Source organism: Cervus canadensis, chromosome 18, assembly GCF_019320065.1.
Source record: "Cervus canadensis isolate Bull #8, Minnesota chromosome 18, ASM1932006v1, whole genome shotgun sequence".
Taxonomy (NCBI): domain Eukaryota; kingdom Metazoa; phylum Chordata; class Mammalia; order Artiodactyla; family Cervidae; genus Cervus; species Cervus canadensis.
The window spans coordinates 52,156,409-52,171,289 of NC_057403.1; the positions used below are offsets into that span (position 1 = coordinate 52,156,409).

Here is a 14,881-nt window from a genome sequence, read left to right on the forward strand (position 1 = left end):
CTTTGCTAGAACTCATCTAGTTATGTACTTGGTACCTCGTGCTGAGATTTTTGAGCAGTAATCATTTTTTTCTCCCATCTTTTCTCTCTTTTTAATGAGCAGAGCTCTAGGGTAAGGAATATTAAAAGGAATGTTTTTATGTGGAAAACGGTTTTTGGTTAGCTCTGGCTTTCACTTGTCCTAAGTCAGCAAATAGCTTTCACTATTAAACTATCTATTTTCTTGTTCTGGTTTCTTAGAGACACGTAATCACTGCTTTAGTAAAATGCTTACAAATCACTTTTCGTTCTGATTTTATGTGTTTTTTCCCATTGACTTACAAGTATCAACATTCAGCACGTTGTTCTTCCCACTATAGAGGCGGCACTTGGAGAACAAGTTGGAAATCAGGGACTCTGTTGGTAGATGCTGGAGCTGAGGGTCCATTCCGGCTCCTGGAAGCCCCTCCCACAGGTGTTTGCTTGACTGGCTCCTCTCCCACCAGGCTTCAGCTCCACCGGCCTGCCCCCAGTGGCGGGGTTTCCTGTCCAGGCTTCTCAGCACCTCTGACAGCTCCGTGACAGCGCTGGCCGGCCAGGAGACAGGGCAGCTGCCGAGATGAGCAGCTGCCGTTTTTTAGAAGTTGCTTCTGTTTGACCTTTTCATGTTGTTTGGATCTTGTAGGAAGGTGCTCTCCTTTACACTTGGTATCTTTAACTTTTTTCCTAATCCTAATAAGAAAGCTGAAGTCCGAAGAATTGATGCTTTTGAACTGTGGCGTTGGAGAAGACTCTTGAGAGTCCCTTGGACTGCAAGGAGGTCCAACCAGTCCATCCTAAAGGAGATCAGTCCTGGGTGTTCACTGGAAGGACTGATGCTGAAGCTGAAACTCCAATACTTTGGCCACCTCATGCGAAGAGTTGACTCATTGGAAAAGCCCTGATGCTGGGAGGGATTGGGGGCAGGGGGAGAAGGGGACGACAGAGGATGAGATGGCTGGCTGGCATCACCAATTCAATGGACATGAGTTTGAGTAAACTCCGGGAGTTTGTGATGGACAGGGAGGCCTGGCGTGCTGTGATTCATGGGGTCGCAAAGAGTCGGACACGACTGAACTGAACTGAATAGTGATTATTCCTTTCTAAAAAATTAGAAAACAAAAAAATACATTTTAATCACTCAGATAAAAATACTATTAAAATTATAGCATATTTTCTTCTTTTTCCAGTGCCTATAATGTATGTATCTATAGAATTTATATGTTATAGATTCACATACCTAAATGTGAGTGTTCCCCATGCCTTTCACTTTCTGAAGTTTTTTTTTTTTTTTTCATTTTCTGAAGTTTTTTAAAGGCTGCATAATATTTAATCATATGGATGTACATTTATGTATTTAAGTATTAATCTTGCTGGATATTTGTTTCTTTTTTTCCTCTTTTGGCCACACTGCATGGCTTGTGGGATCTCAGTTCCCTGATCAGAGATCAAACCCGTGTCCTCAGTGGTGAAAGCTCGGAGTCCCAACCACTAGACCACCAGAGACTTGCCTGTTTTTCTTCTTTTGAAACTTAGATGAACCTTGTTGCACACAAACCCTTGTATCACTGATTGTCTTCTTAGGACAGATTCCTCCCAGTGCATGAGTGGGCCCAGAGGTCTAGAGGCAGTGAAATTTGTTAGACACACAGCTGGAGCAGCTTGCACTTGCTGGCTGAGGACGAGCTTGCTCCCCTGTGACATCACGAGCACTGACTCGGGGGGCACTTGTCAGCCTGTGGTCCAGATAATCAGGTCACCGTCCACGCTGTTGCAGGGTGGCACTTGCTCGTCACAGAAGAGTTGCCTGTGGGTGGAGTGTCTATTTAGAGGAGATGGCAGCCCCCAGGTTCCCAGGATGGGGATGCAGAATCCGGGCGGCTGCCTGGACTGCGTCCCTGGGCGAGGTTAGCTTTGCGTGCTGTGCTCAGGGTGCGGTTGACCAGCCGCCCGGGGAGCTTCTCTGCGGGACCCTGTGAGTGTGCGTCCCCTCCAGGTGTCCCCGCTGCGCCGTGTGTCAGCACATGACCCTGTGTAATTGCCTTCCCGGCTGGCCTGCACGTGCCCTGGTTGTCGCAGCAACTGCCATTTCGCTGAGTCCTGTCTTTCCAGCACGCTTCTTCAAATGCTTTCCATTTAATTCTCACAAAAACCCTGTGAGGTGGGTGCAGTGGAGGAAGCTGAACGTGTGCCGGACGAGGTCTTGGCCTTGGTGGCTCGGTCGGCAGGGCCACAGCTGCAGAGCCCGAGCTGTGTATGAGACGGGGTCGAGGGGGCCCTGGCCGAGGGCGCAGCCAGGACAGAGGCCTCCAGTTTATCCTGACCATCTTCCTGCCCCGAGGCCCAGTGGACGGAGCGGAGGGCCGTGGGAGATGTCAGGAGTCAGACCCCGTGGGTCGTAGGAGGGGCGGCTGTGAAGATGGAAAAGGAGCTGACTGGCCCAGAGGGCGTCAGTTGGCGGGCACTGGCAGGAAGCAGGACTGTGAGCCTAATGGAAAACATCCGTCAGGGCTGCGCTGGGCTGGCGGCTGGAGCGCGTCTTCCCAGAGCCTCCCGGCATCAGCAGAAGCGACCCCGGCACTGAGCAGAGCTCCGTTCTGAGTCCATCAGGCTGCTGACGGCTCTGCTTGTGAGTGTGAGTCAGACAGCGCTCGGCTGAGCTGCGTGGGTCACATGGGGCAAATTAGCTTCACCAAAAATAACCCCAAAAACAGCATTTCTGGGAAGCACAAGTGAAGACAGTTTTCAATGTAAACAAAGGACCAGAGAGAAGATAGAGGCTGGATTGAAAGAAGTGAACGTTTGGAAAACTAGGAAGAAATGCTTCAGAAGTGCCAAGGAAAACAACTGTTTTTTTTTGTTTTTTTTTTCTTGTTTCAGTTTTAGTTTTCTTTCCTGTATTTATGTAGGACGCAGTGCATCCATCCTGCTGGGTAACTCCAGGGTTCCACGTGCAGTCAGGGCTGAGAACCAGAGTTATTTCCATGCCCCCACCCCCCGCCCCAGGCTTTACTGGCTGAGTTCTCTACCTCAGCGTTCACCAGAGGAGCCGAGGACACTATGGTCCATTTTTGCAGCCTCCTCCCCAAAGGGTGTGAGTCTGGAGGGTGGCGTCCACTCAGGCCAGTTGAGCTGTTGGAGGCTGGGCAGGGGTATGTGTGTCTACTCCCTGCGGAGAGGTTCATCATGGGCCAGCAGGGCCTGCGCTTCTGTTAGCGGTTGCTGAGACCCTCAGTCTCCCTCTCCTTAGGACCAGGACTTAGAATTACCCGCCAGGGCAGCTGAGAGAACATGGGGGTTCCCGGGGGTCAGGCCAGATGTGGGGAGTCGGCTGCCATTGTGTTTAGTGTATTGTTGGAAATGTCAGCCTTGTTCCCTAAAGTTGTTCCTTAAAGTCGTATTTACTGTTTGGTATTTAAATCTTGCCCTTTGAGTAACTTTTTTGTGGCTCAGTCGCTAAGTCGTGTCTGACTCTCTGTGCTGGACTGCAGCACGCCAGACTCCACTATCCCCTGGAGTTTGCTCAGATTCATATCCTTTGTGTTGTACTTGTCAGTGCTTGTATGTTATTTAATAAAGGAGAAGTTCATTTCTGGAATATTCTGATCATTGGATGATAAAAGAAAACTTTGCTTTACCTAAAGGAAGTAATGCAGATTAAACTACAAGTATAAGTAATTGGAAAATGTAACTGTCTTACAGCGTTTCGGTAAATGTTATCAAATGAATGGACTTTTTAGAGGAGTGCTGGAGGGGGAGGGTTTTCTTCCTTGAGTTCTGTAAACTTGCAGATTAGCCAGATCTGTGGAGTTACTGAGCTTTTGTGGGTCCTCACATGTGGGGAGGGGACACCTGCACAGCTGGGGCCTTCCTGGGTCAGAGGCTGGCCCCTGGGAGCAGGCGGGGTCGTGCCTGCCGCGGCCTCCCTGAGCTCTGTCTGGGGGAGGGGCTGGGTGTCCTGTCTTCCGAAGTGGCTGGTGTGATCTGCCCTCTGCCAGGTGCCCCGGCCAGGCCTGCAAACAGCAGGGTCTGTGCCACCGCGCCCCACCCCCGACCCCCGCTAGCCAGGTAACAAGGTGAACCGAGGACAGTGGCGGCCTGAGAGCTTCCTGTGTGCATCTCGCGTCCCCTCCGGGTCAGGTTTGGGACCAGAAGTCATGCCCCTTTTCCCCAAACCTTCTCTTTGGCTGTGTGTGAAGCACCGTGTTTCTCCCTCTTTTAAAACTTGCTGGTTTTGGTAAACTTTAAAATCGTAACTTTTCTGTACTGTCCTTTTAAATTGTGAGTAGGAAGACATTAAAGCATTGGTCATTTTCATTCCTCTAAATCCTAAAAGTAATAAATGCATTTAGCTATAAAAATACTGGTCGTCATTGGGGGGAAAAAGTAAAGGTGCTGCCCCTCCCCCACCAGCTCCCAAGGACCCCCTCCCCTCCCCTCTCCCCCTGAGGTCACTGTAGAGTCCGAGGTAGCCTTCGGGGGTCCTGGCTATCTGTAAACCTAAGACAGGGGAGCGGAGACGGGGCAGCCCTCCTGGCTCCTGTCGGGAACTTGGTGCAGGCTGAACCCGCACGGCCAGCATAGAGTGGGGGCCTGTGGGCGGCGGTCCTTTTTTTCCTGGGTCTCTATCAGTAGCTGTTCAAGGTGTTTTCAGTGTTTCACTGTTACAGTGAGCGTGTCCGCCCTCCCCCTGCCGACACACATCGTTCTCACGTCTGAGTACTTTGTATGACAGCTATCCAGAGATGGGATTGTAATGTATTTCTAGCATATTCTTTTTAAAAATGCACCCCCAAATAGATCCAGGTCTATCCTGTTCTCTCCTGTTTTTGTTAGAGCATTTTATTACTTTTCAAGATTTATACGACAGTGTTAAGTCCTGCTTTGTAATTAATAAGAAACTGATTTGAAGAAAGAATCGGGTTTTGGCTCAGATAGGATTTGTGACGGCTCAGTTAGCAGTTTACCCGGCTAGTGAACCGCTGGCACAAGACATTAGCCCCCGTGTTTGCTCTAACTGGGATGGCTTTACATTTCGGTGGTGAGTGGTGGATTGCTCAAAGTTTCGTCTTCCACCAGAAGTGCTCACGCTAATGATGACTGTTTTACAGAAAAATTGGAAGCTACAGTAAACATAAGTGACTTTGAAATAAAAATGAAAATCCTCGCACGAGAACTAAATTTTGGAAGAAAATAAATTGATTCTGACTCTGTCCCCGCAGGTCACGCCCAGGACGGAGCCCCCCGTCAGCAGCGTGGGCAACAGCCTGGAGAACGCCCTGCACACATCCACACATTCCACTGAGGGGTCGCTGCCCAAGAGGCCTGGAGGGAAACTGTCCAGAGGTGAGCTGCGGGGCCGCAGGGAGGACGGGGTGTGGGGAGGAGCTGAGGGTCATGATGTTTGGCTGGCTGCTTCCAGATGGTTTGAAAACGCTAGTCTTAGATGTATTATTCTTTCTGAATTCCGCAAGTTATATGCGGATGTGTCTTGACTGTAGAAATCTCACATCTTGATGTTTGTTAAGAGGAAATCAGTGAATGTTATCATGTGCCGCCCCGCCAGGGCTCCTGAATTGAGAACAGCGCTTTGTGCAGTGACGCACTGTTGTCTCCACACTGACGTGGTTGCCACCAGCCCCACGCGGGGCCCCCAGGACTGAGGGCCTGAACTTGTAGTCTTATTTCATCGCGTTGCAGTTGCGCTGGCTCAGTGTGGACAAGGCAGCTCTCCCTCCCGCAGTGGGAGGCTGGTCTCCCTGGTTCTCGGCCGTCTGGCTTCGTGCGGCTACAGTGGACAGCGTCAGGCCAGTGGCCCCCTGGCCAGTGGTGTGGGCCCTTGGGGGGCTCACAGGACAGGATGGGGCACAGCCCGCAGGGCTCCCGGCTGCTCTCACTTCCCGGTTTGGAGCTGGGCGAGGATGCCAGCGGTGCCGAGTCCTCACACCTGTGGCTGTGGGCCTGGATGGCTGCCCTCCTCATGGCCCTGGGAGCAGCAGTCAGCTCGTTTCCTGGGTTCCGCTGGAGGCTCAGTCGTCCTGAAGGCAGCGGGGCCTCTGTTTCTGGGTGGGTAGTTGTCACTCGCTGAGCAGAGGGTCTTCCTTCGGCGTGTTGTTATGGGGGAGGTGCCTCCCGGTGGGCGTTGCTTCCTCTGTCCCCAGCCCGTCCAAGTGGAGCCTGTATCTTGTACCCTCGCAGTCCTAAGGGGGACGGCCACTTCTTCACCATCATGCTTTTCTCCTGTTGGCACAATTATCAAGACCCTTCGTTCCTGTGTTTTAATGTAATTGCTGGTTGAACAGCAGTGTCTGTCTCTTGCTGGGGTGCCTGGTGCAGGAAGGCAGGACTGTGGTAGGACCAGACCTGACCGCTGTCAGACATCATGACCCTTAGAAGATGCAGTAAGCCAGACCTTGCTGATTATCCACAGTGGTCTCCGTTCAGTGGTCACAGGTAACCATAGTTCCTCTACCGTGAAACTGACCCAGCAGGTAACTGGTCATTGGTTTATTGTTCATGCTTTCCCCAGAACCCTGTTACTGCTCTTCGGAAAGCCTGAAGCCACTCCCAGCGTTACTAGTTTTCTTGTTGTTTTTTCTGTATCCCACTTCAGTTTTGGATTGTCTGTGCTTTTTAAAAGCCTTCAGAGACACAGTTCACCTTATAAATAGGTCAGACTTTTGTGTTTCTTCAGATTACAGCTCAGGGGACATCAGTAAGGACAGTCTGAAACCCTGACTAGTCTTAGAAGGTGGTCCTAGCTTGTTACATACATTAACCCACTCGATCTTCCTAAGACCCTGTGGGACTCAGGTATAATAACCTGGTTCATTGTAACCGCAGTCCCCATTTCAGACAGGAGAACTGAGTTGTGGTTAAGCAGCGTTCCTAAGATACACTGGGATTCCAACCCTGAGATCCCAACGCTTGGTTAAACAGAAGTGACTAGAAAAGGAAAGCCATGCACGCATTAGGCAGAAGCCTTACCTTTTTCTCTGTACTGTTGACTGAAGGTTTTCAGACTTCCTCGGGAAGCCACCTGGCAGTTCACGGGAGTCTGCCAGGTGATGCCGCAGCCCCACGGAGCAAGCTGGTGCTTGTTCTGTTCAGGGATTATAACTGTGCCCAAGGTCATGCAGCAGCTGGGGTGTCACAGTTCACACAGCCGGAGACTGCAGAGCCCCTGGCCTCCCCTGCCCTGATGCATGGGTCCTGGGCCAGCCGCCTGCCCTGGCCTCCTGTTCCCCGTCTCCACCACCACTTTAACTTCCTCCCAACACAGGTGCTGTCACCCCTGGGCCTTGACTGCGTGTGGCTCTGCTCAGCGGGCCCTTCCCTTCCCTTTTAAAGTCTTGCCCCACAGTATTGCTGTGGCCTGAGTCATTCTTCCACCACTCATGGCCACTGTGGGGCCTCATGCGTACGAAGGCTGAACAAACGCTTGCCTTAACACACATAATGAACGTACATGAGTGAATTCTTCAGGTCCCTAAGTTCAAGTGCAGTATCGCTAACCATCCAAATGGAATATGCATTCATTTCCTAATTTTCTACTTCAGATGTATCTTTTATGAGCTTTATGTTTTCTAGATCATGTTCAACTTTTGTTTATATCTTTCTGGAGAACTAACAAATCAAATTAATGCAAGGGAGCTAGATGATAAAAAAATCAAAGAAAAGTAAATTTATAGAGTTCTTAAATTCATATAACATGACCTAAAAAGATGTAGAAAAGAGGATCGGTTTAATCAGCATAGTAGTGAATGTTCAAATTTTAACAACAGTTAAAAGAAACAGTGTTTTAAAAAATTATTCCCATTAACACAGATGACTGAATGCTAAATGAAAGTGAGAAAGTAAATTGATATTTAGGAACATTATTCAGCTGAGACTTTTAAGAATACAGCTTTTAAATTCTTAGATGAAAATTAGGTTTCAGTAATATAACTGTAAAGCTGGAGGCATCTTAAATATTATTCTGGTTCCATTTCTTTAAGTATGAGGACACTGAATTCTGTTGTATGGAGCTTGAGAGAAGGTGTTGTGCTAGAAAATGATCATTTTTCATCTTTTCCCTCACTCATCAATAAAGCCCTTTTTACTGTGCTTTCTTTTAGCTTTGGGTTTGGCATAAAATTGGTTTCTTGTTATTGACTGTACCAAATTAAGCTATTTAGTAAAGATACACTGAAATCAAGTAAAACACATAATTAGCAGAAAACTGACGACAACTCGGTTTTTTCCAGAAGTCTTTAGGGTAGAAAGGGAAGTGTTTCGGAGGAGAGCCTCCTTCTTGGGACATATTAAAGCCATCATCTCGGGGTGTCCTGTTCTCTCCTGCGACGTGGCCCTCAGCTCCTGGGGATTGCGTGACAGCACTTGGCAGCGAAGGTGGCTGTAGGCTGTGGAGGTTTTAGCAGGCACTCCCAAGCTGGAGTCGGGAGTGTGTTCCTGGACCTGGCGGTGTGGCTGCTGGAGGGGGTCGGTGACCCCGCCGGACCCCTCTTGGGCCTTCCAGGGCACCTGCCTGCACTCTTACCACGGTGCATTTTACGGTCTTATCCATGCAGCTCGGCCTCCCTCCTTTCTTAGTGACAGTAGTGCTCTGGTTTTTTAATTAGGCATGGATCCAATTATAAAAATGGGAGTTCAGTGCAATTACACATCTTATTGAAGGCTATGTGCTCTGACTTGTAAGATTTGAGAAGAACGGCTGGTGTACAACTTGAATAAGAAAAGAAGAAAATTAGAACCCAGGAAATGTTGAAAGGAAATAGCACACTATCATATACTGTTTCTCCACGTGGGAGCAGGCTGGCGGCCTCAAGCCGGAGTCTCACTGCGTGCCCTGCCCAAACCCCTTCACAGTCTGGGCCCCGGGGAGGCGCGCTCGTCCTGGGTGCTCTTCCTGCCCAGCCCTGGGGGTCTAGGGGGTCTTCCCAGTTGGCACTAATGCTGTCTTGGGCTGTGTTCTCTTCCTCAGGTGATGGTTAGGTATCCAACTCCTCAAACTGACACAAGCTTTTTGCTTACACGTTTCAGAAAGGAGTGGGGCTTCGCGTGTGACATGACCCAGTCTTCAGGCTCACAAGGGTGGCAGGAGGGAAGGGGGGCCTTGTCTACCAGTGGGCTTTCAGTGGGCCATCAGCAAACATGCGTGCACACAGGTAAACACTCTAAAACCATGAAACCACACCGCAGGGATGTGGCAGGAAAACTACCCATAACTCCACCACCAGGCACAGTTAAGTTAACCCTGTCACTTTTGATCATTTATTTTTAGTCTCTCTTCCTTTTGCATTTTAAAAAACTATAATCATGTTATACATGCAATGTATAATATTTCAGGTAACAGGATAAGCACTTGTTCATGTTTTTATTGTTATAAACATGGTCTTTAATAGTTCTGGAGTTGAGAGTGTCTTACACATCTTTGAAGCCCAGCTGAACACCCCCCAGCCCGGCGCTCGTGCTGGCCGCCGTTGCCGCCCTCACCTGCTGCAGAGCATCCACCTGCCCCAACCCCCTGCCCTCATCGGGCCGTCCTCCCACCCTCAGAGCCCTGTGTGGCCACAGGTGTTGCTTCCAGGGCGGGCGGTACCAAGAGAAGACAGCAGGTCTTGTCCGTGTGTTTGGTCCAGAGGCATCCTGGCGGAACCGGGGCTGGTGATGCAGATACAGAACACAGTGTCCGGTGGGCTGGGGGCTCCAGAGAGGTCTCGCTAACATCTCAGACCTCTGGTCCGAAATGCCTCTTTGATTTGAAAACAGCTGAGTAACATTCATCTGCTTTTCACATTTTCCTGTGTCTAGATATGAGTCACTTCCCGCCTTCAGTCCAGTTAGGGTTTTTTCTTTCTGCTTTTTTTCATAAATCCTAATATTCAGCCCTGGAACTTGTAGGTACACGTTGCTGTTCTGTGGCCCAGGAAAACACCAAATAGTTTTTCTGGGTTCGTTGACTTTGTATATTCTATTGTCTAAAGAAGTGAAGGGTCTGGATTAGAGTGAGATCATTGTGCGTAAGTTTTTAAAAATAGTGATTGGGAGAGTGTAAGAGCTGTTTATTTGCTGACAGTCTGCCTGGGGAAGTCAGACAGGAACAGTGGGTAGTTTCACTGAGCGAGGTCAGGCAGTGCACAACTGCTAAACGTAGTGTTTTCTTTGTTTTGCCAGAAAGGAAACAAACGTTCTTGTTTTTTTTAAAGAGTAATTCCTTCCTGTGAGATGCTATTTTAAGTTTAAAATACTCTAAACCAAATGGGTTCTAGTGTCTCCCACGATGTGTATCAACCCTGATACAACTTTATGAATTTATAGAGGCTCAAAAATTCAGGCAGTGGTTTGTGAAGGCAAGGACTCTGGTCAGTGCCGGCCGCCTTGTGCCCAGCCCCGGAGTACGGCCCAGCACACAGTAGGTGCTTCATAAGACGAGTTGGTGAGTGAACAAGTTGTTGGTTTAGGGCAGGGATTGGCATGTTGTTTTCTGCGAAGCTCCAGATGGTTTGTGTTTCTTGATTGGGGAGGAGGCGTGTGGAGTCTGGCACCACTGCTGGGCTCTGCTGTCGGCAGGTGGAGAGCACCTTTGGCGGAGCCTCAGCCCACGGTGTGGCTCTGCACCCTGGCGGCGGTCACACCGACCGGCCGAGGGCTGCCTGCAGCCCGCCCACCCCTGACTTTATAATGCTGCCCAGTAGAACTCCCTGTGACCACCAGGGTTCTGGGTCTGCTCAGCGTGGCAGCTACTGGCCATGCATGACTGCTGAGTGCTTAAAATGTGGTTAGTTCAACTGAGGAGATTTTTAATTTTATTCAGTTGTAATTAATACCAGTGTAAGTGGTCCCATGGGGTCAGTGGCTGCAGTAGTGGGAAGTACAGGGTTAGAACCTTCCTGAAGCCTGGTGCCCAGAATTGCTCATATTATGGGAGGAGAGAGTTCTGTGGCCAAAAAAAAAAAAAAAAATGGGGAAATGTGGTTAATAAAAGTAGATTTATTTGTCACAGGACTTCTCAGAGTCTTTAATATGATCACGTACATGGGCAGTCTACGAAAAGAGTTTCTTAGATTTTCCCCCCAAACTTTTGACCACGAAACTTTCTGGGGGTTGGCCCTGAACATCTTACAGAGTGGTGTTTGCTGGAGAAAACTCAGGATGTGTGGCCGACCAGGAGATTGGGCGTCTGCAAAAAGTGTAACAGGAGTAGTTTTGTGAGTTACACTGAGTGTATCAGATTAGACAGGTGTTGAGGATCTGCAGATACGCCCATAGTACACAGCCAAGCGACCTCCAGGAATATGGGTGAAAAATGAGGAGGGTGTGTATGCTGTTCATGCAGGAAAGCCTCTGTCTTTCGCTGGGGTCTTTCCGGAAGAGGTGGATTGTCTGACTGCTGCGCCTGGCAGAAGTTCATAAGCTTGAAGAAGCAAGCCGTTAAATGAGTATTGGAGATGCGTTTGTGTTTGAATCAGCAACAGGGCGTGCGTACCTGAGTGTGACTTGGGGGTTTGGGAACTAGATCATGTTTATTAAGTGCTGTTTTATTTTCAAAAATATTTGTGCTTGAATATTTGCATTTTACAAACTTAACTTGCATCTTAAAACTTAGGTGCTTACAAGCTAATTGTATCATTTTCTTAGGAGAGAACAAAAAGCACCTGTGCGAGGGAAAGGGGAGGCCTGAGGAGGTGATCGCTTTGGGGCTGTCTGACGTGACTGTCTTCTGTCCTGTCCACCCGTGCAGCCGTGGCCCCTGCTCTGTAGGACCGGCGCTAGGGGTCTGGGAGCCTGCTCCACAGGCGCAGTCCTCGCACCTGCAGCCTGGCCCGACGAAGGCTCTGGGCAGCTGCGTCTCTCAACAACCAGAGTGGGAGACGTTGAGCTTTAGTCTTCTAGGGATAACAGAGCATAACTAACCTTCAGTTACAGTTATCATCCATTGCCCTCTAGCAGGCAAAGAAACGTATGTTCTTTTCAAGCATCTATCCCTTTTTATTGATTTGTTTTTATAGTTTCCCTGTATTTTCTGTCTCACGATCAACTTTGCCCTCATTCTGAGCTCGGCCTCCAGCCTCCCTCGTTCCTGACGAGCTCTCTGTGGAGGAGATGGCGTGGGGCGCTGGGAGCTTTCCTGTAAAAGCCGCTAACATACCGATCAATGCAAACTAATCATGTATACTTCAAGCTTTTATTTCATTTTTATAATTCTGTTTGTTGTTTTTCTGTTTTGTTTACCTTTACAGTGAGTGTTGAAAAGATAGACCTGAAGGGATTATCACACAAAAAAAATGAAAGAAATGTTGAATGTTCCTTTGAGGTAAGATACTAACTTTTTTTCCCCCTTTTCTGCTCTAAGGGTTAGGAAGGGAATATTTACTACGAAGCAGTACTTTTATTTATCTAAATAAAAGACAGGTCTTTTTGCAAAGCTCGGTACCAATGCTGTGGGAGATAGAAGTGGGGGCTGGGCCCTGCGGGCGGCGGGGCCCCAGGATGAGCTTGTTGGGGCTGCTTGCTCTCCATCGATGGGGAGGGTCTGGGCTCGGGCGCAGCCTGGAGCTCACAGCCCAGTTGTGTCCCTGTTAGCTGTGTGACCACGGACGGTGCTGAACCTGTCTGTGTCCCGGCACCTCCGTTCAGTCGGAGGCTGGAGTCTGGGGGAGTCAGTGCCTGCAGAGATGAGCCGTGTTCCTCTGCACCTCCTGGATGACAGAACCTCCTTGGTGGGCTGGGGGGGAACGCACTCTGGAGACACACTCGGCTCCTGGTAGGTAGTTGGTCACCTAATTTGGCTACAGAGGAGAATTGTGAAAATTGAGGCATACTGTTTATCAGGCCCTTGGAACCCCACTCACAGCCAGTCTGCTCAAACTGGGTTTAGATTCAGCCCCCATCCTCAGCCTCTCTATAAAGCAGTGAGCTTGGGCAGGGTGGACCCTTGGCCTCTCCCCAGATGAGGGGCTTGTGACCAGGATTGGGGCAGCAGGCTGGCAGACAGGGACATTCCGAGTCTTCTGGAGGCCCAGCAGACAATTCCAGAAGGCTCCTTGGAGGCCTGTCTCAGCTCTGAGCTTACTGTCTCGTGTGGTTATTGTTGAGTTTTAGAAGTTTCTACCCAGATGCGTGAGCTGAATGAAGTGTTTTAGTGTTTAAAGAAAACTTTGGTTATCTGGAAGCTTACTTCTCCTGATGAGATAACTGATAAGCACACTCTTGTGTTTAGGACAGTGATAACCCTTCACCAGCCAACAGTTCAGCTAGTCTTTTTGGGGGCGGGTGCTGGGGGTTACTAACCTGATGTGCCTTCGGGGATTTACAGACTGTTTGTCAGATGGTGATTTGAGGTACTAAGGAAAGATGAAATGAACATTTAGAAGCACACAGCGCTCATTTATGAGGCGTGCTGCTCCTTCGTGCAGCCTCAGCCGAGCGCGCGCTCTGTGCAGCGAGGTGCCCTCCTGCTTGTGACTCAGCTAAGTGGCCGCCTGTGGGGTGTGAGTGTGTAACATGCATGAGCTTTGCTTTGGGCATCCCATCACGCTAGACGGGTGAGGTGCCTTATGGTTGCCTAGCTTCCAGGGTTTAACCAGTCTCTAGCTGGCTGTGGTCAGAGCTACAGTTCTGTAAAGAGGAAGGACCGTGGACCCTGTTGAGAACATCTCTGCACATACCTGTAAACTTCTAAATTCTCTGTTGTCTCAGACAACCATCTGTAAAAGTAAGTCCCAGGAGCATTTTTCTGTTCTAGAAATCAACAAGATGATGCTAAAATTTGCATGGAGAGAACTCCCTGGTAGTCCAGTGGTTAGGACTTGGTACTTTCACCGCAGTGGCCCGCGCTCAGTCCCTGGTTGAGGAGCTAAGATACTGCATGCTGTGTGGTTCAGCCTACATAAATAAGTGAATGAATAATAAATAGCATGTATATGGAAAAAACTACAGAGCAGTCAAAACACTTTTGAAATGAGCAAATTGGAAGCCTCACTACCTGATCTCGGCACTTGTGTTGAAGTGCAGGGGCCCTGATGCTGAGGTGCTGCTGAGAGGTGTAGGGGCCACCCCTGGGGCCAGAGCTGCTCTCACATGTACATGGTCATTTGATTGGAAGACTTTGGGAGAATATCATTGGCGTTTTTAAAGATGAAACATTTTTAAAATTTTCTAAGCGACTTTCTTTTTTACACCTCTGATGAGACAGGTATCACATACCATAAAATTCATCCATTTTAAGTGTTCAGTGTTGAGACCTCCCTGGTCATCCAGTGGCTGAGACATCTGTGCTCCCAGTACCCGGGGCAGCGTTCGATCCCTGGTCAGGGAACTAGATCCCCCATGGCACAACTAAGGCCCAGTGCAGCCAAATAAATTTTCTAAAAAATTTAAAAAGTTCAGTGTTTTTACAGTTTATTCAGAATTCAGTAACCATGGCCACAATTTAATTTTAGTATTTCTATCACCCCAAGAAGCCACACACCTGTTGGCAGTCATTGCCCTCTTCTCCTCCCCAAGTCCCAGGCAGTTCTGATCCCGTGTCTGTCTCTGGGTTTGCCTGTGCTGCGTGTTTCTCCAGAGTGCAGTCCATACAATATGTGGTCTCTGGTGATTGGTTTATTTCCTGCAAATCACGTTTCTGTGGCTCATCTGCGTTGTGTCGTGTACCGGTACTTCCCTTTTGGTGGCTGAGTGAGTCTTCACTGTGTGGATGGACACGTTCTGTTTGCTCACTCAGCAGCTGGCTGGTACACTTCCGGGTTGTTCCCACTTTTTGCCTCTTACGGGTAATGCTACTGTGAACATTTGTGTACAGGTTTCCATGTGGACAAATGCTTTCATTTTTCTCGGATATATACCTAGGACTGAAATTA

At 49.1% G+C, this 14,881-nt stretch overlaps 1 protein-coding gene across 1 annotated transcript in view; it reads left to right on the top strand.

Annotated features, from left to right (window-relative positions):
- Nucleotides 1–14,881, top strand: part of ZCCHC14 (zinc finger CCHC-type containing 14) — a 50,068-nt gene that overhangs the window by 12,141 nt on the left and 23,046 nt on the right. The window contains exons 2-3 of the mRNA XM_043434885.1: nucleotides 5,240–5,363; nucleotides 12,260–12,333. Coding sequence (XP_043290820.1) covers nucleotides 5,240–5,363; nucleotides 12,260–12,333 — 198 coding nt within the window. The remainder of the gene's footprint in view (nucleotides 1–5,239; nucleotides 5,364–12,259; nucleotides 12,334–14,881) is intronic.